Source organism: Sinohyriopsis cumingii, chromosome 16 (genome assembly GCF_028554795.1).
Source record: "Sinohyriopsis cumingii isolate HCF-2022 chromosome 16, ASM2855479v2, whole genome shotgun sequence".
NCBI classification, from domain to species: domain Eukaryota; kingdom Metazoa; phylum Mollusca; class Bivalvia; order Unionida; family Unionidae; genus Sinohyriopsis; species Sinohyriopsis cumingii.
The window spans coordinates 3,299,743-3,320,801 of NC_142976.1; the positions used below are offsets into that span (position 1 = coordinate 3,299,743).

Below are 21,059 nucleotides of genomic sequence, written 5' to 3' on the forward strand. Positions count from 1 at the left end.
CAATACAAAGGTAATTCTATGTGCTAACAATTCTAGTAAGTAAATATACATACTGCACATAATTACAATTACAATGCCGTAACATTCTGCAACAGTCGAGCAAATAACTCGCTGACCTTTACGAAGCTTTCTGTCCTTGAATGTACCAAGGTTTCTTTTTCCGCCAATTCACGAGTGGCTTCCTCAGAGTTATAACTACAACTTGTCAGCACGATGCTTCACAATGACTAATTCGTTCCCAGCCCAAATGACTTAAATTCTGGTTCAAATTGATGGCCCCACCCTTCCTCAGTTCTGATTGGTTATCAATTCTACCCCAGTCGGTCCAGCTTAACAGGCAAGCCTCAGGCTATCTGTCAAAGCAGGGAGATTTACAACAGCATCGAGGGTCCTTTGTTCTAGAACAAAGCTTCCAACGTCTACATGTTAGTTTTGACACCTAACGATGTGGGCTCTTGTACAACACGAATCGCTATGATAGACACAGGGTCTACATACACATGGCGCTAACCCATTCCTTTGTTCCTGACTTACGTAATCATGGGCATGCAAACGTGACACATACCATTGCTAGTCCCGTCCAAGGCCATTAATCCCTCCAATTAGTATATCTCTTACCATTGCTAGTCCCCAGTCCAAGGCCATTATTCCCTCCAATTAGTTTTTGGAGGTCTTGAATCAAGAACAGAATACCATCTGCTTTCCCTTGGACTTTTTGTGTTTATAAGTCTCTTGGGCACACAGCACTTTGGCCATTAAGTCGTCTTTTTAGCATTTCTGCTGTCAATCATATGATTTTTTGGGTGTTGTGTGTGTTATTTCTCCCAAGTCCATATTTTATTTTCATGTATGTATTTCAGATTTCATTTATCTTGAGGTTTTTGTACATCACTAGTGAAATGATGTTTCTTGTGATTCACTCCTCTAATACTAACTGATGTCAGATTATTTCCTACCCTGTTAATATTTTGATTTAAAAAATCAGTGTTTAAAGTATTTAGTGGACAGCGATGAATATATCTCCTAATTGCACGCTAGTAGTATCCCTTATACAATATCCTAGAACATCTGCCTTCTGGGAATCCAGGGTGTTTTTAATGAATAAAGGCTGTTTATTTGTGGGCAGGCAGCCGTTTTTAAAAGAGCCAGAAAGTAAAACAACGCAACTGATTAATTATAAGCTGTTACTATAAACAGGGTTCTTGTTGCTCTCATGAAGTATGGCATGAAAAGGAGGAATATCCAGCTTGGCTTCAAAAAAGTGACAGAATCACTAACAAAGCATGCTGCTTTCCATGTAAGATGCTTGTATCCCCCGCTACCTTTTTGTATCCTTGTATATTTACATGCTCTTATACTGTTTTATTTTTTATGAGGTACCAGTGTTAGTTATATGCCATGTTAGTTTAGATTACAGAGCTTGTAATTTTTATGACTTCTTGTTCCACGGAATTAATGGCAAGTACAGTTTGCTTTTAAGTAATTATTTTGTCTTATTCTTTTTACTTCTCCTGTTTTAGAGTAAATTTAGCTTTTATCTTGATTCAGTGTTACTCCTTGAGAATCCGCATTCTGTCCTTGAATTTTCCTTAAAACTTTTTTTCCACATAAACCTTTGTGAACCCATATATATATATATATATATATATATATATATATATATATATATATATATATATATATATATATATATACATACATATACATATATATATATTTACACACACATACAGTTGCCTCATTTGTTGTATGTGGAAAGATGAAGTTTGTCACTTTGAGGAAAGTCATATGGCCAGTAAGAAGGATTCACTATTTCCCTCTTGTTGTCTGGAGCATTTGCAGCACTTTCAATGTTGGGAAGTCACCTGCTTCAGTGTAGTGCTCAAGAAAATCGGATAGTTTGATGCCCTGGGCCACTCTATTTTCAGATTGGGGGCCCATCCTGTATTCTGAGTGAAGTGCCCATCCATGAAAACAGTATCTAATTTGCCTGAAAAAACTTTTGATGTCAGAAAAGCAGTTCCTCTTCAGCTGATTCTTGTCTAAATCAGTTTATTACTCTTACTTCAGAGTGTTTTGTGACATAGTGCACAGCAACTTTGCTGTATTTAACAGTACTCAATGAAACCACAAGTGATGTGTGAAATATATATATATATATATATATATATATATATATATGATGGGTGGAAAGGATTTTTTCCAGCAAGCCTTTTGATATATAACCAGACTTTCTCCACATACACACATGCACTATATTATATATAATCTGTCATTTGAACAGTGTGTGTAAAGGGAGACTTTTTACAATAGCCTTAAGTGTATTCGGTTACAGCTGAACAACACACAAACGAGGCAAATAGTTGTATAATCTGTGCTTATTTTTAATGTATTTAGCACATCAAGCCATAAAACCCAATGAGCTTATTTTTAGTGTATTGCATCCATCAACAGTTGCTTGTTACCTTTCTGAAGTCCATATTACTGATATGATTTCAGTCATACTTGTAATATTGGTTTACATCATTCAAATCATGGATTCACTCAGTAATGAAAAAGACCCATGCATATGTATTAAGTGTTCTTGCATGTGTTTGACTAAGTTTATTACTACTCTGGAAGCCATAATTCAAATTTGATCTTGATCAGAATTTTAACATGAGCTAATATCATCAAGATCTTGAGCAATTTCAAAAGTAAGCAGGATCCATGCGTATTAATGAGATAATCTTGCATCTGATTGGCTGCCCTTGATCCTGCTCTGTAAGCCATGCGTTTTTATTGGTTGGGTTTATTATCATCTAAATCGTGGCTGACTTTGATTATGATGTTGTTGTTGTTGTGGGGTTTAACGCCATTTTTCAGCACACGATAGGCTATACATGGCGGCCAGTATTAATGGTGGAGGAAGAACCCGGAAAACTCCGGAAAGAACCACCGACCCACGAGAAGCTACTGGCAAGCTTTCTCACATGCCCACATTGGCTGAATCTTAGACTCGAACCGCCGCAGACAGAGGTGAGATGGCAGTGATCCGTAACGAAGAGCGCTTTAGACCACTCGGCCACTCGGGGCCCCGACTTTGATTATGAGAAACTGTACATATTAATTATACCTTTAACTTTAGAAGGAATATTTTTGGGGATTTAATATGGAAATCAAAGTTTGGGAGATAGTTTGCTGAATAATACAACACAATCCTGCTTAGTGAAATTTTTAATTGGTATGTTGTGCAAGCCTTTCAAGTGATATCATCCTACTCACTTAGGCCTCTTGTTTTCTGACACTGTACTATTGCAGTCAATTTACTGATAGAGCTATTTGCATCAGAGCTGACATAATTAAAATATGGTAGCTTAGCCCAGGATGCATTTATCACTGGCTTACAACCATGATACACGGGAATGGATTATTGCAGTGGTTTACCATAGTGGTAAGCTATAAAATAAGTTGCTCCAGTTGTTACTGTGTTTGCGTGAGCTGATTCACTCTTCCTCTCTTTATTAAGTAAAATAACTTTTTTTTTTTTACAGGCGATGTTGAAAACATGGATAAATTTAATAGGAGACTGGTGAAAGTAACCAAAGATCATAATGATGAATGCAAACAACTATTGAAATTGATGGGAGTCCCGTATGTAGCGGTAAGTACAAAGCACTCATTTCATAACATGGTTCCATATTGTAGATTAGTTTCCATTATACCTAGGTATTTTCAAGCAAAGCTTGGTTGTGAGAAGGTTATGTTGTTCATGAAACCTAAAAGCACAAGTTATGCTGTATCTGAAACCTTATAATAATTGACCTTAATAAGATACAACTAAAACATAGTTAAATAAATTTAGAAGTAGTGTTAGAACTAAATTTAAATTCTTTAATGGAATAAATGACTTACACAGATGAGCTTCATAGTAACTGTTGTACTAATAATAAAGAAAATTTACAGACTTGATGAATCAAGTACAGTAGTCCCCCTCTTATAAGGCCACCCCTATTACAGCAGGGAAGTGGCCTTATAATGAGGGTGGCCTTTCTAGAGGGGGATGACAAATGCGAATAGTAAATACATATGAAGAAAGTGACAAGTACATTTAAGTCTAAAACATTTAATATTTTCATTAAAAAAAATCACATGCATGTCGTGAAATAAATGCGAAACAAACTGTTTCATCATTTTCAAAAGAATGTTATGAATAACCATTGATAGTAAATACATGAAGAAAGTCACAAGTACATTTAATTCTAAAACATTTAATATTTTCATTTAAAAAAATCACATGCGTATTGTGAAATAATGTAGAAAAAACTTTCATCATTTTCAAAAGAATGTTATGAATAACTATTGATAATAGTTTTAAAACTGTCTTTATAATTATGTTACAGATCACATCATCTGTCACTTTGTTGATAACAGTCTAAGAAACAAACTAGTCTTGTCACAATTAAAAATATCCTTGCTGTCGTATCCCCTGCATATATCGTTTAGTCTTTTGTTCCAGCCTTCGACAACTTCATTATTAACATCAGCTGATTCTCCACTAAGGACACTTAATATTGTGTCGCACTTGAAATCTGTGCAACCATCCATTACTTGCATTAAAGTCGTCATATCCCAATTCAGTTGACAGAATTGTTGCTTTTTCTTGTCATTCAAATCAGGATGTAAACATCTCCTGGCTCAAATAATCTTCCTTTCTGTGTCCATTTCACCCTCCCACTTAAGCAAAATTGTTTCCTTATCTTTCACGATATTGTTTATTAGTCTTTTCCGACATTAGTTTTCCGCAAGGATCCATGACCCCCTCCTCGGTCAGTTGAATTATTTTCACTTTCTCTTCTAAACTGAAAATTTCTTTCCTCGCTGACATGTTGATCTTTTTGCAGTAAGTTATGTTGCCAACTCCAATACAGATAAAACAATTTTTTATGCATCTAAACAAATTGCCCTGTGTTTTTAAAGGAAATGATCTTGTCATGTGATTCGTTAGACGCAGTCTGATACCCTATTGTTTTTATGCATTTCTTTACACTAAGTGAGAGAAGCCAAAACGGCTTCGATATGTACCATCATGCAGATTTGACCTTGCGGCCGTTAGGATTTGTAATTTTGACAATTATTGTCAGTAGTAATAACCACTAATTATCAAAGTGAACAAACTCAATATCTTACTAAGGGAAGCCATAAAGACTATCAAACCATTTTCCTGCTGACTTGGATATTGTACATCGATACTGCCACTTCTCAGCTGTTATTATTGTTCAATAATTGTAATCTTAACAATTATCAGAGTGACTAAACTGGACATCTTATGATAACACAGCAGTAAGGCTAATTGGATTACATGTACTTACCCTTTTGTATGGATTAAAATTTGAGTCTTCTCGCCTTTATGGAATAAATGTGGCTTCTCGTGAGGTGTAAAATTAACCTTAGTGGTACATGTACTTTAGTCAGCATTTCTTTCATTAATGAAAACCTGACATCGGGAAACAGAAATCGGAATACTTAACACACGTTATGAATAAAATATTGGTTCTGGATATATATTAAAATAAAATGCGGCCGCTTGTGATGGCAAAATTTTATATTATTGCACTAATATGCTGGTCACATTAGCCGGGTGGCCTTTCGTGAGGGGTATTTTAGAACACAAACTCATCGGTGCCAATGGATTCTGGCTGTAAGGAGCAGGTGGCCGCTGGTCAGGGGGGCCGTTCAAGAGGGGGACTACTGTATGTTTCATTTGAGGTTTTTTCTTTCCTTGCATTTACTTTATTTTTGGATGAATTCTGTTCATGTATCATTATAAGGCAAAAACTGATAAAAATTTCCACTATGTAGGTTGGTATTTATAGGAAAATCTAATCCAACAGGATTAGATTTCCGAATGGGTGATTTCCATATCTCATCCATACGGGAGGGGGGTATTCTTTTACCTATGCATCTCGTGTTATTTTTTCACAAAACCGTTGTAGAGTGACATTATTGTGTACAGTTGCATGTGGTAAGGACCATGGTGACTCATTGCCAACCCTTACAATTTGACCATAAGTCTAACAGAAATGACAGTTAAAATATGGACTTAAGGAATAATAGCAAAAATTACAGAACTTGATTGTTGCAGTTGAATTTTGGATACTTGCTTGTCCATGTTTGGTTTAGATCTGGGTTTCATGTTATAATCAACAGAGTTGGTCAGGGAACTAATAATTTTACAGGAGTACCTAAGACACTTTAAATTGTACATATTTTGTCATGCAAAACATCAGCATGGTAAAACTTGCTTACAGAATTTTCTCAAAATGGTGTCGTGTTCAAAATGAAAGGGACAGTAAACCTCTTAAATCTTGAATCTGTTATCACAGAAGAAAAAGGAATATTCAGAATTCTTGGGAAAAAGCAGACAGGGCAAAAATTGCATTTTTTGGACATCTTTTGTGGATTCGAGTATGTTTTATGGCAGGAGGGGTGATTACAGTTGCCACTTGAAATTGAGAAGATTTAAAAAAGCCAAGAATTACATCAGGTTAAGAGATGGGAAAACTATCGGAGGTAATTAAAGTCTAAGTGTACTTTATAAACTTTTTGGTTCAATGTTTACTATCACTGTATCAGTCTCAGCTCACACTTCTTAACTGTATGTTTTCCTGCTTAACAATAACAGGACAAGATATTTTATTACACGTTACTGAAAATTGGTATGAGTTACAGAAAAATATTAAATGCCTTAAATGAGAAGGTCTTGTTAGGGTTGGCAGATCTGTCACTGGTTAGCATGCTGCACCTGTTTTTGATTCAATTGAGCCACCTGATCAGCCCTGGTTAGCTATTCATGAGGGTACAGATTGAATCCAACCTTCTCATCATCGCTGGTTAGCCACTATTGTAAGTCGCTGAACAATGCATTCTTGTTCCCACAGTATGATATAATCTGCATGTGTTATGTACATTAAAATATTGCCTCCATGAAATGATCTGCATGTTGCAAGATATGCACCAGTGACATAAACAATTTCACAAAGGTAGCACATAAATATTTTGTATAAGATTATTTATCTTAGGAAGAGATAAGGATAATTCTGTTCTTTGGGCAAGAAAATGTATTCTATAACCAGACATAATATTTCTTCATTTGAAAGTGGAATTCTGCTTTTCTACTAACTTTAATCTGATTTTTCTCAATATAGTCCATTTTTTTATATCATCTCCAATCAGGTTTATTGAAAATGGTCTGTCCAGTCCCATTCCGCAACAACCCTTGCAAATTATACGTTCTTTGTGTAATAGAAACTGATGGCAATGGAAAAAAGAAACATGCTTGCAAAACATGGTGTCCTGAGTTGTTGAGAGAGCATGACACAAAAAGTTTAGATAAAGGTTCAAAAGATGTATGGCAAGGGGAATGGTGGAGTGAAAAGTTGACGGAAATTTAGTTGGTCAGTTTATAAGAAAACTGAATGCTACAGGACTGGCATTTTGTGACCTCGGCAAGAAATATCTGAATTATATTAATTGCGGTTGGAAGAGCTTGGAACAGCACCTGCAGAAGAAGCTGCATACGGAAAAATTGAAGCTCAGAAGGTATATGGAAAAAATGCAGTTAGTTACTATAAGAAGAAAGATTTCTTGCATTAGAGAACAGATGTACCCCTCTGTCAGAATATGTGCACTGCATGCTGCCAATACAAGCACCAGCTTGAAAGGAAAAAGGCCATCATTGAGAAGGAAAAGAAATGATTGCACATTGAACCAAAAAAGTCAGTGGTGACAAAAAGGAAAGCTAAAGAAATCTTTGCCAAAGCTGCAGAAAGAGCTCAACGGGCATATCAACAGGTTTTGTACATTGGTGAAAAAGACAAGTGAACGTATGGGATTACTGTATATTGTTGATGTACTTTGGTGTTTATTTTACAGATTTTTTATGAAAAGAGAAGTATAATGTATTTGCTGCTAAATTGACAAATTATTGTGACTTATTACGACGTGAACACTTACATGCACATGAGAAAAGTTCATCATCAGTAGTATTGGAGAACAAGTTCATGTGACTAAATATGGTGAAATTATTGAAGTAAAGTTGAACATTTTTGGTAAGTTTGTTAGTTTTTCAAATGATTATTTTGGTTTATTTTATGTTCACAAGTTGCACCAAGAGCAGTTTTTTATGAGTGTAAAATGTGTTGTTGGTTGGGAACCTTTGGCCCCCTGGACTCCCAGATCAAGGGCACTGCCCCTTGAGACCACAATGAGGGAGGACCCCTAAACCCCTCTTTAAAAAATTTCAGCTTTTTTTTAATGGAAGACCAATATCATGTCTGTACAACAAACTTGCTCAACCCTTTGATCTGAGATGGAAGACTTGTTTCAGTTGAAAGTTTTGAATTGATGTTTACATGTATTTTCTTTTCCTCTTAAATTCTTTTCATACATAAGATGTCCAAATACAGAGTCAGTTTATTTTGTAACTTGGTAACATTAAGAAAACAATATTTACAGTAAAGCATTGAGAGTGAACTTAATATGAAATCAATACCCTTCATCATTTTAAAATTTGTATTGAGCTCACTTGTCCAAGAGAACATAAACTAATGACCTGTGTTAGTTGTGCATAATATCTTGTGGGTCACTGTCAATTTCAGCATCTTGGAAACTGCCAAAGCTAATTACGGCCAAACTTTGCATAAATGCCATACAAGTTTGTACAAGGGATGCTAAATATGGCCACCATTACTAAAAATAGATTCTCTTTAAGTAACTTTTCAAAAATTGCTCATCAGCACTGTGACCTTTAAATTATGTGCAATTCATGGTGATGTACAATCATATATGGATGATGATAATAAAAATAGAGAAAATTATTTTCATAATGTATGCATTCAGCAGCATTCTGCAGAAAGCATCCTATGAACCCAGATTTTTTTGGTCATCTTCTTTTGCATTCTTCTGTTTGTCACTCAGCTGAACTTTCTCAGGCCCACTTGAGTCTCCTTTTACAAATATTTCCAGGCCCCATGTGAGGCAGAGGCCCAGTGTGCAGCACTTGTGAAGGCAGGGAAGGTTTGGGCAACAGGAACAGAAGATATGGACTCCCTTACATTTGGATCACCTGTTGTTCTGAGACATCTCACATTTAGTGAAGCCAGGTAACTTGTCAATACAAACATCATTGGAAGAAAAAAATTCATAAGGATTAGACTTTTGCAAATCTAGCAGAATAATTAGCAAAAGGATCATGTGAAAGGCAACATTTTGACAAAATATGCATATTGCCATTTGACAGATCACCAAAATTCTCTAAAGTGAATAGGATGAGTTTACAAAATGTTTAAGAACTTATCAGGAAAAAGTTGGGAGAAATGATACATTTTTTTCCCGACTGTAAAAAGTCCATGAATTTTGCAAATATTGATGTAATTCGGGAAAACGGGGAATTTTCCACCTCCACTTGATGCTCAAAACAGTTACGTAATTGAGTCATAACTGAACTGATCGTGAGTTTAATTTATTGAATTCTGACCAGAATATTCAGAGGTTGCAGTATGTATCATTTGGGTTCTTCCAATAAACACATTTGTTGAGTCAGTCCAAATGCATAGTGGATTAGATTCATCTAGTATACTTTTTTTTTTCCCAGACAGCTCTATATCCATATATTTTCTTACATGGAAGATATAAAAACCAGTCTAGCATCACAAGAGGCCAACAAGGTGGCGGCAAAGCATAGCAACTTACCAGATGGCCTAGCAAACTTAACTGTTGTTAAATCTAGTCAAACCCAAATTAAATTGACCTGGTACTCACGATTTACATTGGTAGTCGTACGAGTACACAGATTTCACAACCCACATGTACATGACCTCATAGTAGTCACATGATATCAATAATATCCCATTTCAAATGTTGTAGAAGAAAATATTAAATGAAAGTCATATGCTGGTTGTAATAAAAATACAAAATCAAAAGAACCCAAAATTATATACATTTATTCCTAGAACTGCCTGGGATTTTGTTGTATCATGTGACTACCACATTTATTTGTGCTCTCTGCTTGATGAATCTGACTGGCGAGATTGCAGGGTGGCCTTTCGCGAGGGGTACTTTTGAACACAAACTCGTCGGTGCCAACGGATTCTGGCCATAAGGAGTGGGTGGCTGCTGGTCAGGGGGGCCGTTTAAGAGGGGGACTACTGTATGTATATATGTGTGTGTGTGTGTGTGTGTATATATATATATATATATATATATATATATATATATATATATATATAATGTGTGTGTGTATGAAAGGAACTTGAATAAGAGGGATCAGTTTAAATATGCTTTTAATTTTTTCTTTTAGAAAGATGCCCATAAAGGAGTACCACCATTCCAAAATTTTGGAAGAGCTGAACTTGACACAAGATGAGGTAGATTAAAAATTCAAAAATGATTTTTTTGGGATGTTGCTTTGTTACACAGTCAAGTCTGTCAATAGCAGCTGCCCCTATTGTACACAGGTGACCACAGTACACATGTTCACCTTTTTAAATTTTGTTTTGAACAAACACTATACACCGTATATCATCCTTATTATTGTTTTTCTTTGTATTATTATTATTATTATTATTATTATTAATATTTGGATTGATTTATTAGCACTGTTCATCAGAATCATAAATTATACATAGATGTTTATTTGTCCCAAATTTATGTTCCACACTAGATTACTGTACTTTGCTCACTTGAATCCATCCTATAAATTAACTCATCACCAGCTTAAAATAATAATCAAATAGTTTGTTTTGTGCACCAAGAAACAGTTATAATTTCACTGCTGATTGACAACTTACATTGAATGAAACTAACCACTGACTCTTTTTTTATGTGTGGCCAGCTTGTATAAGTTAGGCTTCAAACAGCCATTTATGTTTATAAATAATATTTGTCTTAGTTCAACTTTCTCAGATCAAAAGATAGCTTATTTGAGAAATATCACCATCATCAGGTAATTATCCACTTACTTAGTGAAATTAAAACTGTCTCCACATTCAGTGTCTACTAGCAGGTTATCAGCAAGTTCCCATGATGGACTTGACACAGAGCCAGGTAATGGCTGGTTGGTTGTGTGTGATCTATTGAGCAGGGTCGATAAGACACCAAAATCCAATTTAAATCTTCTATATCTTGATTTACAAGATGATAAATTTCAACCCAAGTCGATTGATGGGTTGTGTGTTTGTATGTGTTTGGTCCATTAGTTAAAAATTAGAATGGGTCATATGACATATTTGTGTAATTTTAATTGGGTCCTAAATGAAAATGATGCTTTTTTTACATCCATTATAGAGGCTATTTTGAAAATCTTGCCATCATGAAAACTGTATCACTACTTCTCTTGAATTTATGGTCTTACCAACATTGGGATATCACTGAATATGTCTTAGGTGTCTAGTTGGTCCTGAATGAAAATGGTACCAATCTGACCTTCAGTATGGCCACTACAGTGGCATTCTTAAAAATGTTGTTATTGCTGCTTTTCCTAGATGGCTGGTCATGGTGAGATTGTGGTTTACCAAAAGATTTCTTACGATGTATGTACTTGCGGAATGGTGCCTATCCGACATCCAGTATGGCCACCTTGACAGCCATCTTCATAATCATGTTGTTACTACTCCTCCATAAAGGAAACATAGAATGTGATATCACCAGAAGACCTCGGGTCTTTTTGGTCTGAAATTAAAATGGTATCCATCTGATGGCTGGTATGGCCATTTCCTCTTAAATGGAAAGTTATTTTGACGTTGGATTTCACCAGAAGAGTTCTGATGGTATTTAGTTGGTCCTAAAAAAAATGAAGCAAATTAAAAAACCATCATTTGGCCAAGAATGCCATCTTGAAAATATTGTTTTTTATACTCCTCCCAAATGGATATCCATATCATCATGGGGTTTTCATCAAAGACTTATGATACCTAGTTGGTCCTAAATGACAGAATGGTGCCAATCTTAGGATGGCCATGAGAATTATCTTGAAATCTTGTCACTAAAGTTGTCAAAGTTTAGAAAATTTCTCCAGGTACCCATCAGTCCTAATGATCAGGTACCCATATGATATGGAAATCAAATTAAATGCTTACAAACCACAAAGTAAGTCCACATTTTTTTAAATTCATAGTATCTGATAAATATAACCACCTAATGTCATATGCTACAATGTCCAAGAATTTATCCTTTTCATCCAGTAAAGTTCTGAAATCCTCCATTGCCATCTAGAAAAAGTGTCCTGGTTTAGTCATCGTAAATATCGTCTGGCTTCTTTTTCCTTGGCCTCACTGTAATATGGTGATACTTGTTTAGATACTGAACTTGTAAATAATAGTTTGATCATACACTTTGTGAAATCAATCAAATGTCATTTGTGTGGCAAAATCAAACAACCACCCTCTGTTACTTGCCACTTGTGGCACAGAAATGAAACAAAAATGGATTCATTGCCTAGTCAAAAGGATTGTCAACTTGAAAACAATGTGAGTGCTGCCCTAACAAGCACTGGCTGAAAACTTGTGTACAGTAAAATGGGACCCTATGGCTGATTTTATTTCCCCAGTTATTATCAAAGGGTGGGTACCTGTGTACCTGCTGGCATCATTACTTGTCACTACTGCCCCTGAATGGATGGTCATAATTGACATTCAACAAAAAACTTGTGATGATATCTACAAGCTCTTAAATTAAAATGGTGCCATTGCAAGATCCAATATGCCCATGGCAGATCTTGTACTGTAATAAACCTTTTCCATAAAAATTAAATGCATAAAATGATATCATTGACAAAACAATGCTGACTCCCATGTCAGACCATGATGAGTAAAAGCAAGGCACAAGAACATTTACCTTTTTTATTTCAGTTTATTGATTTGTGTATTTTATTGGGATGTGACTACTGTGATTCCATTCGAGGTATTGGACCAAAGAGGGCCATTGAATTGATCAAGCAACACAAGTCCATTGAAGAAATACTGAAGCACATCGACACAAAGGTAAGATAGTTGATTAGCCTAGGGCACCTGACTAGCTATGGTTTTCATCTCAGTGTTATAGATAGTCAAGCCATGGCCTGTGCAAAACAAAGTGAAACAAAAATGAGTTACCCCAAGTTTTGAGGCACTATATGTTGCAAGTAAATATAATGAAAATAAAACATTATAATTCACACCTTTATAGTAAAGAAAAGTAAAACAAATTATCAGTATTCCTTACTGATGGCATGTTGAAATAATAATCAAATTAGTTTGTTTTGTGCACCAAGAAACAGTTATAATTTCACTGCTGATTTGACAACTTACATTGAATGAAACTGACCACTGACTCTTTTTTTGTGTGTGGCCAGCTTGTATAAGTTGGGCTTCAAACAGCCATTTATGTTTGTAAACAATATTTGTGTTAGTGCAACTTTCTCAGATCAAAAGATAGCTTATTTGAGAAATATCACCATCATCAGGCAGCCATGTTGAAAATCCTGTTATCAGTACTCCTTATTGTAAGAACAATTTAGTTTTATTTGTGTCCTTTTCATGTCATGTACATTATATCATAATCATGAGGATGATGTCAACATTTTCTCGAGGAATGAGATGAAATCAGAGCCACCTGATGTAAACAAAATCGCAAGGGAGTATAGTTTTTGCTATTTTTACCCCAGTATTGTATCTGCTATTTCTCTATGGCCATAATCTGGGCAGACCTAGACTGAGACCTGGTATGAAGTCAGATTACCTTATCATCATTCTCCAACATGGATAGTCATATCAACATGGGATTTTCATTGAAAGACTTATGATGTCTAGCTGGTCTTAAATAAAGATGTTGCTGATCTGACATCCAGTATGGCCACCATGGCAGCCATCTTAAAAGTCTTGTCACAACTCTACCTGAACACAAAGTCATATTGTCGGATTTTCACAAACAACTTAATATGATGTCTATTTGCTCTTGAGTGAAATGGTGCTGGTCTGACATCCAATATGGCCACCATGGTAGCCGTGTTGAAAATCATGTTATTAGTACTCCTAAATGGAAGGTTTTCTTTTGAAAATATTACGTCTTCTCCTTCCAAATGGATGGCTATATCAACAGTTTTAAGCAGTTGTATTATGGTACCTGCTTTGACCTAAATGAAAATGGTGAATTTTACATAAGATTTGGGTGCGATGACAACTGTCGTAATAATCTTATGTCGCTACTCCCCAAGAATGGATCATTATTATGATACGGTGTTTTGACTAAGTACAAATTAATGTGGTGCCAGTTGTACATCCGGTATGGCTGCCTTAAAAATCTTGGCACTGCTCCTTGATTAGATGATCATTATAACATGGGATTGTCACCAAGAGACTTGACATGATATCTGCTTTGTCCTAAATATAAATGGTGCCAAACTGACATTCAGTATGTGTACCACAGGAGCAAATATAAACACATTTTATCGCTAAAGAATATCAGAGATGGTTTCAACACTTGACAGTGTACAGGAAAAAATGGTTTTGTCTTGAATTGCTAAAAATTATTTTCACCCAGTTGAGTATAAGCCATTTGAGAGACTCTTGTTTATTAATGTACATAAAAGCAAAGCCCTGTGTGACACTAGGACAAGAGTACAGTTTTGTTTTATGATGTTTGTTTTGGAATCCTTTAATAAAATGAAAAATAATAAAATATTTGCCTGTCTGTGCTTCCAAAGGGTGTGTTGACAATAGCAAATAAAAACAACTCCAGATTTTAAAGTATAAGAAATCCTTTTTTTAAAATGTGTACAATATTGATGGATAATTGCATTTTACTCAGTAGATTTCAGAATAAGCACTGTTATTCTTTGGATAAAAAAAATTAGCTTAGTTGTCATATCAATATGGCCTGGCAAAATTTGCTTTGGAGAAATAAAGTAAACTTTTGTTTTGGCATTGAGTTAATCAATTCATTTTTTTTCTTCTTTTTTTTTTTAGTCTGTAAAATATAAAGAATTTAATATTTTCTTTACAGAAATACACTGTACCAGAAAATTGGATGTACAAGGTATGTATCTTTTCAAAACGTTTTTGTCTTACTAACAACAATTGTCACAAAAGGTTGAACATGGTAATTACACTGACTGAGGGAGATCAAAGGTCAAGGTCACAGATCATATTTTAGGTGGGTCATCGGTGGTTAAAAGGTTTTGGATACAGCATAATTATCTACTGTTGTCATGAATGAATTACGCTTAAACATAGTTAAGATGCTTACTGTGGGGCATAAAATATTGTTACTAATGTGGAGGTAAAAAAAAAGTCATAGGCCAGGATCCCTGGTTGGTTTATTAAACACTGCTTGACAAAATGACTTATATCAGGTGACATAAATTGAGGATACTTACCAGTAAGTAGTATATAAATTGTGGATACTTGCAAGTAACTAGTACTTGCCAACAAGTGGTGTGTTAACTGGGGGTATGTGCGAGTAAGTAGTACGTAATTTTGGGTACTTGCCAATAAGTAATATATAAATTGTGGTTACCTGCCAATAAGTAATACATAAATTGTGGTTACTTGCTAGTAAGTAGAATATAAATTGTGGGTACTTGTGACTAAGTTGTATATAAATTGACAATGCTGCAGAATAGTTCTTTCAGTATGAGTTGTTCCATATATAGGGGGACAAGATTGGGTGGGTTGGTGTAATCTCAAAACGACTAGTGTAAATTTGTTGTGTTTTGGATATCATAGAGATTACTTACAGGATTCCCACGCTACTGAGAAATCGGGAAAAACTTGGGAGAAATAATTTTTTTCCTGACCGTGAAAGGTCCTTGAATTTCACAAGTGTTGATGAAGTCGGGGAAAAAACCGGGAATTTTCTCTCAGCACTTAATGCCCAAAACAATCACGTAATTGAGTTGTAATTAAACTGATTGTGAGTTAAACTTATCGGGTTCTAACCAGAATATTCGGAGGGTGCAGTATGGATCATTTGGGTGCTTGCAATAAACATATATGCTGAGTAAATCCAAACGCTCAGTGGATTAGATTTGTCTAGTAGACTTTTATTTTCAAAGTCAGCTCAATATCTGTATCTTTCCTTACATGGAAGGCGTGAAAACTAGTCTAGCACCACAAGAGGCAAACATGGTGGTGGCAAAGCGTAGCCACTTGCCGGATGGCCTAGCAAACTTTAAACGTTGTTAGATAAAGTGAAATATACATGAAATCGATATGAAAATTACCTATTTTCTCATAAATTGTGACTTATAATCGTTATGTCTTTAAACTGATGAAGGACAATATAAAACTACGACATTGATGAAAAGTGACCTGTAACTCGCACTTTGCATTGCTAGTCGCATGAGTACACAAATCTAACAACCCACATTTTCAAATGTTGTATAGAAAAAAAAAAAAAAAAGTATTAAATGAAAGTTGTATACTGGTTGTAATAAAAGGACAAAAATGAAAGAACACAAAATATTCCATATTTATATATTCCGAGAACACCTTCTGGAATTTTGTTGTATCACGTGACTACTACATTGACATGTGCTCTCTGCTTGATAAATCAGACTGGCCAGATTGCTGGTTTTTACAAAAAGTATCAGACATTCGTATAATATAATTGAATTTCTGTAGAACAACATTAAAAAGGAGTTTGTTGTTGATATCACATGACTATTGGACTTCTGATGTCGTTTGAGATTTGTGAAGTCATGTGACTAGTAATGCAAATGGCGAGTACAGGGTCAGGTTTCATCTATGCCATAGTTTCGTCTAGTCTGTCAGCAGATTAAAGACATAACAATTATAATACTTGCCATTTCTGAGGGGAAAAAAAATCATTTTCCTATCGATTTCATACAGGTATAAGTCAATATAACATCCATTTAAATTTTCTAGGCCTACTGGTAAGTGACTACCATATGTTGCTACCACACTGTGGCAGCAAAGTCCAAATTTTCGATATGCAGTTGCAATGACCTCACACCTAAATGTCCAAATATGAAAAATGGGGTGCGAATATTCGGAGGAAACCTGGATTAGAAAATGGACTGCTATTCATTTTAAACCAAATTTGTTGCCCAAATTGTTGAATCTTAGAGCTGAAATGAGAAATTGTTGTCCCTTGAATTATATATTAGCCTCTGTATCAATACAGGTTTGGGGACTGGTTTAACGAATTACAAGAAGACAAGTTGATTTTATAACAGCACATAATTTTGAAGGTCTTTTGTCAAAATTTAAATCAACCCTTTTGAAAATGTTTTTTAAATGATGGAATTTTAACCAGATTGTCTTAAGGAGATTAGGCTGTTTAAAAAATCTTGTTTGGGATTTTATTGGCACTGATAAATTCAGGGTTAAACTGTTACAAGACAAGATTCTAATTATTTGCGTTTATTGGTGTTTTTTTTTTATTACTGTAATAGGAAATGTTTACTTTATATAAGGTGTGTGTGTGTGTGTGTATATATATATATATATATTGCTATAGAATTATTTAGAATTACAGGTTTGAAAGGAAACAAAACTAATTTATGTTCATTATGTTGTTCCCAATTAGCAACATATTGCAGGTCAGCAAAAGTTAGAATTTTTATTCTGTACATTTAAATGACTTTACATGCCAATTTATAGGAATACAGTAGGCCTCCTCTTGAATGGCCCCCCTGACCAGCGGCTACCCGCTTTTTATGGCCAGAATCCGTTGGCACCGACGAGGTTGTGTTCTAAAGTACCCCTCCCGAAAGGCCACCTAGCTAACGCGACCAGTGGCCAGCATATTAATGCAATAATATAAAATTTACCCCTCACAAGCAGCTGCATTTTATTTTAATATGTATCCAGAACCAGTATTTTATTCATAACGTGGGTTAAGTATTCCGACGTCTGTTTCCCGATGCCAGGTTTTCGTTACTGAAAGATGTGTTGACTAAAGTACATGTACCACTAAGGTTAATATTATATCATTTATGCCTCACAAGAAGCCACATTTATTCCATAATGGCGAGAAGACTCAAATTTTAATCCATACAAAAGGGTAAGTACATGTAATCCAATTAGCCTTACTGCTGTGTTATCATAAGATGTCCGGTTTAGTCACTCTGATAATTGTTAAGATCACAATTATTGAACAGTAGTAACAGCTGAGAAGTGGCAACATCGATGTACAATACACAAGCCAGCAGGAAAATGGTTTGATAACCTTTATGGCTTCCCTAAGTAAGATGTTGAGCTTGTTCACTTTGATAATTAGTGGCTATTACTACTAACAGTAATTGTCAAAATTACAAATTCTAATGGCCGCGAGGTCAAATCTGCGTGATGTTAATGGTACATATCGAAGCCGTTTTGGCTTCTCTCACTTAGTGTAAAGAAATGTACAAAAACAATAGGGTAGCAGACTACGACTAACGAATCACGTGACAAGATCACTTCCTTTAAAAACACATGGCAATTTGTTTAGATGCATACAAATTTGTTTTATCAGTATTGTAGTTGGCAACATGAATAACTTACTGTAAAAAGATCAACATGTCATCGAGGAAAAGAATAATTCTCAGTTTAAAAGAGGAAGTGAAAGTAATTCAACTGACTGAGAGGTGGGGTGACCGAGGATCCTTGCAGAAAGCTAATGTCAGAAAGACTCAGATAAACAATATCGTAAAAGATAAGGAAACAATTCTGCAGAAGTGGGAAGGTGAAATGGATGGAGAAATGAAGATTGTTTGAGCCAGGACATGTTTGTATCCTGATTTGAATGACAAGAAAAAGCAACAATTTTGTCAGTTGAATTGGGATATGACGACTTTACCGCAAGTAACGGATTGTTGTAGATTTCAAGTGCAACACAATATTAAGTGTTCTGTCCTTAGTGGAGAATCAGCTTATGTTAATAATGAAGTTGTCGAAGATTGTAACAAAAGACTATAAACGATATATGCAGAGGATATGACAGCAAGGATATTTTTAATTGTGACGATACTGGTTTGTTTTTTAGACTGTTACCAATAAAGTGACAGATGATGTGATCTGTAACTTAATTATAAAGACAGTTATTAACATTCTTTTGAAAATGATGAAACAGTTTGTTTTACATTTATTTCAGAACATGCATGTGATTTTTTAATGAAAATATTAAATGTTTTAGACTTAAATGTACTTGTGACTTTCTTCATATGTATTTACTGTTCGCATTTGTCATCCCACTCTAGAAAGGCCACCCTCATTATAAGGACACTTCCCAGCTGCAATAGGGGTGGCCTTATAAGAGGGGGACTACTGTATAATCAAACTTGTTTCATGTGATACATTTTGTGGTTTTGTACATGATCTGACTTAGATGTTTTGGAGAGTCCTGAAGGAGAAACTTCTTTAGATTAAAAAATGCATATTTTATAATCTAAAATGTTCTTTAATTCCATTCAGTAATGGTCATATGTGAACCTTGAAAAATTAATTTCATCCTGGAAAAACCCTGGAAATTTATCTTTAGAAAAGCGTGGGAACCATGTACATAGATTTTTCAGTAAGTGTCCCATTAATTTCTTTTCACTGGATATTTTAAGAATGGGTTGATTAAATTGAATTTAGTATGGTTTGGTTTTGTGAGACTGAACACCTTTTTTCAGCACATGATACACTGCAGACCGTATATTTGGTGGAGGAAGAACCAACCCACTAGAAGCTTCTGATAAGCTTTCTCATATACCTATGTTGGTCAGGCTGAGACTGAAAGTCACATGGACACGAGTGAGATGTGTAAATGTTCTGTAATGGTGAGCACCTTCAGCCGTTCTGCAACCCAGGGCTCTATGAAATTTAGAACTTGGATTTATATGATTGCTGTTCAGATTGAATTCTGCATTTAACAGTTCTGTGTCAAAATTTTAATGTATCTTCAGGCCCCTGATTGACTGAGACTTGGGATTTATAAGTTTACTAATCTTTAGCTTTGGCAGTGGCACCTGGCACTTTATTAATTGTCTAGTTGTTGTTAGGTTGTCAAGGAGCTGTCTAGTTGTTGTCAGGTTGTTACAGAGCTTGCTATTCACATTTAAAACATTTACATTTTCAGGAGGCAAGAAGGCTTTTTAAGGAACCTGAAGTCGCAGATCCTGCAACAATCGAAGTAAGTCTGCAAATCAACTTATATATGACAAGGTACTTCTAACTTCCTTGCTACTGGTTTCTCAGAAAATTTGTTTCAAATTTTATTTCACTTTAAGTCAAGGAGAATAGGGCAGCACTTTCTAACATACAAGTTCTCCATTGGTTCTGCCGTTGGGTCTGACCCTCATTTTTCTGATATAGTCAGTATTTTGAGCTTTGGCAGCCAGTGTCATTAAAGTCTAGATGGAAAGTTTTACATGTTTTAGTGGTGTTTTCAAAAGCCCCCTTACAAACCCTTTAGTGATGCTTCTTTCAAGAACCTTACCCTTAAAACAGTCTTGTTCATCTCCTCAACGTCAACAAGAAGTAATGAGCATCTTGCTTTGCCAGTGGAAGAGAGTTGTTTACAGTTTTATTTTAACTATGATTTGGTTTCTCTTTGCAAACTTGGGTTTCTGGATAAGAATCAGCTACTTTGAGTAGCTCCAGTTCCTGTGCCATTCCCACTCTTAGTTGTATTTGTGCTGGGGATGATCAAGATAGGATCCTTTGCTTAGTTAGAGCCATAATGGTTTTTTTTTTTGGCTTCCTCTAAATAGAGACAGAGGGTCAGAAATTGTCTTTCTTCCTCTCAAGGCTTATTTGATATTTTGGTAGTCATCAATCCAAGTTGATAGTTATCCCTATCAGGAGAGCTTAACAGCCCATCACCAAGGGTGTCCTTTCTTTCATGAGAATTAAAGCTTACGAGGTTAGGCCTATTGCAATTTCTTGGGTTTGCTGGACTCGCTCCACTTTTTTCTTTTTAATTTGAGGCCATGACTTTCCTCTTGACTGGTAAATTGAGAAATGCAGGTAATGTATCACTGCTATTAAAATGGACTTGGAAGAGGCAGTGGATAAAACTAATTTGAATTATGTAATACTTACTACTTTTGTAAAGAT

At 35.3% G+C, this 21,059-nt stretch overlaps 1 protein-coding gene across 1 annotated transcript in view; it reads left to right on the top strand.

Annotated features, from left to right (window-relative positions):
• LOC149779834 (flap endonuclease 1-like) overlaps positions 1-21,059 on the top strand; it is a 49,067-nt gene that overhangs the window by 16,940 nt on the left and 11,068 nt on the right. The window contains exons 5-10 of the mRNA XM_089936504.1: positions 3,534-3,643; positions 9,007-9,143; positions 10,340-10,406; positions 12,888-13,019; positions 15,019-15,051; positions 20,080-20,133. Coding sequence (XP_089792630.1) covers positions 3,534-3,643; positions 9,007-9,143; positions 10,340-10,406; positions 12,888-13,019; positions 15,019-15,051; positions 20,080-20,133 — 533 coding nt within the window. The remainder of the gene's footprint in view (positions 1-3,533; positions 3,644-9,006; positions 9,144-10,339; positions 10,407-12,887; positions 13,020-15,018; positions 15,052-20,079; positions 20,134-21,059) is intronic.